The 6,248-nt window shown below is 44.4% G+C and overlaps 1 protein-coding gene across 1 annotated transcript in view; it reads right to left on the bottom strand.

Moving 5' to 3' along the window:
- HDAC9 (histone deacetylase 9) overlaps positions 1–6,248 on the bottom strand; it is a 493,669-nt gene that overhangs the window by 271,712 nt on the left and 215,709 nt on the right. Inside the window, exon 13 of the mRNA XM_019508553.1 lies at positions 4,241–4,418. Coding sequence (XP_019364098.1) covers positions 4,241–4,418 — 178 coding nt within the window. The remainder of the gene's footprint in view (positions 1–4,240; positions 4,419–6,248) is intronic.

The raw sequence follows: 6,248 nt of genomic DNA, 5'->3' as shown, positions 1-6,248 counted from the left end.
CCCCCCCCGCCCGGTGCACTGGTTAGGGAAAGGTGGTGGCTGATACCCCAGCGTTGGCACCAGGAAATACGTCAGGAGATAAAGAAGATGCAGGCTCAGGGAATTATTCAACCTTCCTGTAGCCCCTTTGTGTCAGTGGCCAAACCCAACGGGTCACTGCGCCTGTGTATAGATTTTAGAAAGCTAAATGCCCTGATGGCCTTTGATGCATTCCCTATGCCACATAATACCCAACTCATCAAGAGGATTGGCGAAGCGCAGTACATATCTATGCTCGACCTGGCCAAAGGGTATTGCCAGATCCCTATGAGCCCTATGGATTGTGCCAAGACCACTTTTGGCACCCCTTGGGGCTTAGTCAAGTTCATACGGATGCCCTTTGGCCTCAATGGTACAGCCGCCACCATCCAGAGGCTGATGGATACCTTGCTGGCACTGCACGCATCGTATGCAGCAGCATATATCAATGATACAATTATATTTACTCCCAATTGGCACCAAAACCTCAAAGCCCTGAGAGCTGTCCTGGAAGAACTCTGAGCAGCAGGACTAACCGCCAACCCCAAGAAATGCAAGCTAGCGGGACAAAAGACAGCATACCTAGGGTTTTGGGTAAGCCGGGGAACAATAGGTCCTCTGACCGATAAGAGTGAAGCCATAAAACAATTCCAGGAACCGCGTACCCGCAAACAACTACGGTCCTTCTTGGGGTTCATTAATTATTATTGATGGTTTCTACCGCATTTTGCAATTCATAATTCATAATCTCCGCACCCCTCACAGATGCGTTGGCCAGAGCCCCCACAGCATCACTGAAATGGACACCAGATATGAGGAGGAGCTTCAAAGATTTGAAGGAGGCAATGTGCCATGATGTCATTATGCACACCCCTAATTTTGATGCCCCTTTTATTTTACAGACAGATGCAACAGGCCGTGCCCTGGGGGCGGTATTACTGAAGAAATGTGAGGAAGAAGAGCACCTGATCACCTTCACCAGTCGGAAGCTCAGTCGTACTGAGACCAGGTATGTTATGGTTGAGAAGGAGTGCCTGGCAATACACTGGGCAATAGAGTACTTCAAGTACTACCTAATGGGAAGAGAATTCGTAATAGTGACGAATCACGCCCCACTACAATGGTTAACTCAAAAACAACGTGTAAACGCCCGAATCTCTTGCTGGGCCTTGGCGTTACAGCCTTTCAAGTTTACAGTTATACACTGCCCGGCCAAAGATAATTTTGTGGCTGATTTTCTGTCCAGACTGGGAAGTCCAGACCAGTCAGAAGAGGGGCCATGCCACATTCATGAAGAAGAACATCAGGCTGTACAAAACGCCGCGCACAGAGTCCAGACACCACAAGGCAACTTAAGGGGGGAGGTCTGTGGTGGCGACACACCCCCACAGGCTTTCAAAGGGGTGGAAGCAAGCTCTGTGGGTCCCAAAACCCTGGAACAGACCCCCCGTGGGAAAAACTTACCTCCTGCCAGCCCGGCAGCACAGGAACCAGGACCGCAGCCACAGCCATGCGACCCAGCGTTATGCTGGCTGTTTAATCAGCTGTTGCCTGTGTGGGGGAACAGCTGGACCAATCTCGGTGGCCGGCACGGCTGCCGCATGGAAGTTTAAAAGCCCCAACAGACCCTGTGGGGAGGGGGGAGCCAGAGGAAGAGAGAGTAGGTGGGCAGCACATGAGATGTGCTGAGGCTCCTGTGGGGAAGAGAGGCGGCACAACCGGAGCAGCCCCAGCAAGCAGAGCAGGGGAAATCTTCGAGCCCTCTGCCAGAGGCAGAGCAGGGGAAACACTTCAACCCCCTGTAGGAGGCAGACCAGGGGAAGCACTGCAGCTCCCTGCGGAAGACAGACCAGGGAAAGCGTTCAAGCTCCCTGTAAGAGGTAGAGCAGGGGAAGCATTTGAGCCCCCTGTAGGAGGCTGGGGGAAAGGAGGCAGCTCCACATCCCTCTCCTCCCCAGGAGAACATTTCTTCTGAAGAAAACAGAAAAAGAAAGAGAAAAAAAATCAAAGAGAGAGAGAGAGGGAAGGGTGGGGCATCAAGGTCGGAAGCACAACAGCTGACGGAGCCCACTTGGACATGGGTCCCCCCCGCACCTGAAGCAGGCTGCGGGCAAGCCTGCGGGGTCAAAACCACCATCACACAATCACCTATTGGGTTGGTGAGTGGGTGGGGTGTAGGGGAGGAGGAGCCCCGTGGAACGTCACGCCAAACAATCGTGAGTACAGCCATTGTCAGGAAGCCCTTCCAAGAAGATCTCCACTGAACCCCCCTTTCTTGATAACTTAACATCAAAGTTGTAGCGGATGAGTTGAGGGGAGGGGCTACTTACCTGACAGGCTGTGCTACCCATAAGGCCCCCCAGACCTCACAAGCACCTTCAACTTGCAAAACTAGATCCTTTCTAAATAAAGACAAGAATTTACATTCTCATCAGTTTCACACTTGCGTAATTCAGAGCATGACTATACAGCACAAATGCAGTGATTGTAGAAGTACCCAGTGTAGAGCTATTCATAGGCTAGTATACCCTACTAATACCCTAAATAGGTTGGGAGAGTGCTGCACTAACGTGCCTAGACTGCATCCTCTACCTGAACTAATTTGTTCAGATCAAGTTCAGGTATCCCTAAACTTTACTGCATTGTACTATCTAGGCATATCCTCAAATGACAGCAATTCAGAACTGCTGACCTATGGTGCTCTAAAAGGAAAATTGGGTCTATTTTTTCTATTAAAGTTTGGAAAGTAAAAAATCATTTCTATAAATTCCAAAGAACATTGCAATGGATGAAATATTCAGAAACCATATGGTCAGTTTATATAAGACATTGGGAAAAAAAACCTTTGTAGGGTGGGAATGAAAAACAAGGTGCAACAGAAAAACATCTGAAGAAAGTAACATCAAATTCTGAGAGAGGGTCTTGGTGAAGCCTGGACATAATAAATCATATTCTCTCTTAATATATCTGTATACAGTACATGCATTCCACACATACATGCTATATTAACAGAACCTCAAGATTACCAAGGTGCACACTCACAAGTTTGAAAATATCAGAATTTGCCAATGCCTCACCTCTGTGTATATGTATTGCATGAATTTTCACATGCAAACCAAGAGCTCCCCAGAGTGTCTTGGCCCAGCCAGTCCTAGTCTTCTTCAAGTTTCTTATGTCTAGCCAATCTACACACAACTTCATCTCTTTGTTCTATCCATCATGTTTTCCCATCAGTCCTACAGGCATTTTTCCAGCTCCCCATCAGGTATGTCTTAGTATGTATTCATGCTGCGCACATCTCAGTCCAGATCCTATAAATTCAGGATCTAACTCTGTTCATATGCTTAGCACTGTCAAGTTTCTTGTTTCTTTTGTGACATCCTTCAAGCTTTTTAGTCTTTAAGAGTGAAAATCTTAAACTTACGGTATCATTAGAGGAGAAATTTTATTACCTTGTAATTTTGTCTCTTGAACAATGTCACCTTCAGGGATCCTGGTTTTCTCTGACAAAAAAATCCCAAATTTTCTAATTTATACACCCCCCCTCCAAAATCCACATTTTTCTGTGATTAAAATAAACATATATTTGTTTTAAAAAAACCCAAAATTAATATTTTCCCATGATTAAAATATACATATGAGCTGCTCCTTGAACATCTAGAATAGTTGATTTCTAACTAGAAAAAATCTCTCCATCCACACATTTCACATATAACTAGATGATGCAACCTACTAGCTGGTGTCCTTTTTGTGGCTTGCATTGCCATGGCTTTAGTGGTAAAGGGAAGGACAACCCCTGCAATACTGAATGCCATTCCCACTGGAATCAAATGAAGATGCTGAATATTCTATTCCAACTTTGCAACTTACCGGTGGTCTCTTTTTGGCAGTCCCGTTGCAAAAAGAGCACAGAGAAAGGAGGCAGAGGATAGGGAAATAAAGTAAAAATTATAAATGACTTAAAGGCACCAAGAATGCACCTGTTGCTATTCTGCTGTAGTAAGTCAATGATAATAATTTATGACTGTGTGAATATTTAACCCTGTGATTTATCAGCTACACTGGATGACTTACTGCCAATACACCATCATGAAACTCACTAAGATTGAGGCTAAAAATGAATGTGTTGCTACAAAAGGTATTCAAGGCATTTAAATCAGTTGATCCTACATGAACAGTGCATTTACTCTGCTTATTAAAAGTGGTCTTAAGGGAGTCCTACCAGTCATGTAGACATGCTGGATGGGCTGGTCCATTGCTGGGTGAGGTAATGTGGAAGCAGCAGGGGAAGACTGGGTCCTGGAAACAGGCCGATGTTTATCTAATCCTGTCATGCCAACTGTAGCCATCTGAGCCTGGTACATTTGCAACTGGTGGATACGCTGATGCTCCAGGAGCTGCTGTTGCCAAGAAAACAGCACAGTAGAAAGAAATGTGAGAAGGGATCAAGTAAGACACTGAGAGAAACTTGTCAACAAATTAAGTTCATTAGGTCAGGACTGCAATAAACAGTGTGAACCCCCGCCTCTCACCCCACCCACCTAAGACCTCGTCAATAAATCCATTCAACAGATGTTTCCACACTGACACTGTGGGGATGCCTGCATGTCTGAATATTAGATGGCAGGAAACCTGTCAGTTCTTAGTACTGGAAATACAGACAGCTTTATCCACAGAGTAATATTTGACTGAAGACTTTCTAACTTGTTGATACTATAATATGAAGCCATTATTTACTAAAGGGAGGAGAGAAATGTCTTAGTAAATCAAACAAAGAAGAGGATCTTAATTTGCTGAATTTTATAGCCAACTTTTTACAGAGGAAAATTTAGGAACAAAGCTATTGCCATACTGGTTCACAGCAAAGGGCATCCGGGCCAGTGTCACTGTTGCTGACATGGACCAATACTAGATGGTGGTAGAGCGCTGCAGTAGGCCGAGAAGATCAGGGAGGATGGGGGAAAGCAGATTTAGCCCTTTGGGTTTTGTTAACAAGCATCAAAAATGGAAATACTTCAACATGTTTTAGGCTCGTATTCTGGCCCGACTGAAGCCAACGGGTGGTTGCCATTCAATTTCATAAACCCATGATTTTATCCCAAGTACCTGATGTTTTACACCTATTTCTAGGCCTAGAAATAAATGCAGATGCAAAACTGGGAAGCAAAACAGAAACCTTTAAAAAAATACTTAGTTTTATAAATAAATTGAAAATCCAGCCTCCATTTGTAGAGCTATAAGCTGCATTTTTTCACCAGGACTTCATCGTTACTCCATTTATTTCAAACTAAGCAAGATTTAATACTGCTGTATGTTGTTATTCAGGAGACAAAGGTGTGACAGCAAGTTCAGACTGCCAAGGGCCTGAATTGCAGTAGAAGATATTTTTCAGTGCTGAGAGAGGTGAAGTAGAGTTCAGCTTGTGCGCAAAAGCAGGTGGAAGCACAATACGTCCCTTAGCTAGCAGCAGTACAAAGATCCTGTGAAGTGTGAGGCTGTCCTCTGGGAGAATGAAATAAGGCTCCACTAAGGGAGAAGTGCTTCAAAAGAAGAATGTTCAGTAATGAAAGATGAAATGTGAATAAATGCTTTAAAAGTCACAAAGCCCCCAAACCCACATTAATACCTAGAATCACCACTTCAAGTCAGAGGGCATGGGATCAAGCAAGGCTTTGATAGGATACATTGCTGAGTTTCTTGCCATTAAATGACTAAAAATAGAAAGAAAACATGAATAAGCAGGAAGAGGTTTTCCATAAAGATGCTTGATTTAAGATGGTGAACCAATTTCTTTTTTTTCTTTTTTGTTTGTGGTGAGCTAGGAGACATTACAAATTCTAAGAGTTATTTGGGAATACTTTAGTAAATCAATGTACCCACTTTCCTTAGAACATACCACAGTGGAATCCTTGCTAAAATGCTTGACACTACTCTGGCCTTATACAGCTATAATTGTTTAATGTACCAACGAGGATATCTGTTTTGCTTCAAGTTGTCGGCAGCCAGGGCTTTGAACAGTGACACTGGGCATCAGCTAAAACAGTCTGACAGTAAAAGAAGAGAGAGATGCCTAACTGCTCTGCAGAAGCATGCCAGAAATGACACAAACTCATTTGTGGGCATTTAGGGCTCCTATAGATGTGCAGCAAGGCTGCTCTGACGCCCTGTAATTACAGCACTTCAGAGCAGACTCAATTAATCAAGTCTGCCGGAGCATGGTAATTACCACA

The sequence above is a fragment of the Gavialis gangeticus genome, unplaced genomic scaffold, assembly GCF_001723915.1.
Source record: "Gavialis gangeticus isolate Ggan-Ray unplaced genomic scaffold, GavGan_comp1, whole genome shotgun sequence".
Taxonomy (NCBI): domain Eukaryota; kingdom Metazoa; phylum Chordata; order Crocodylia; family Gavialidae; genus Gavialis; species Gavialis gangeticus.
This window is presented reverse-complemented; position numbering and strand designations above follow the sequence as displayed.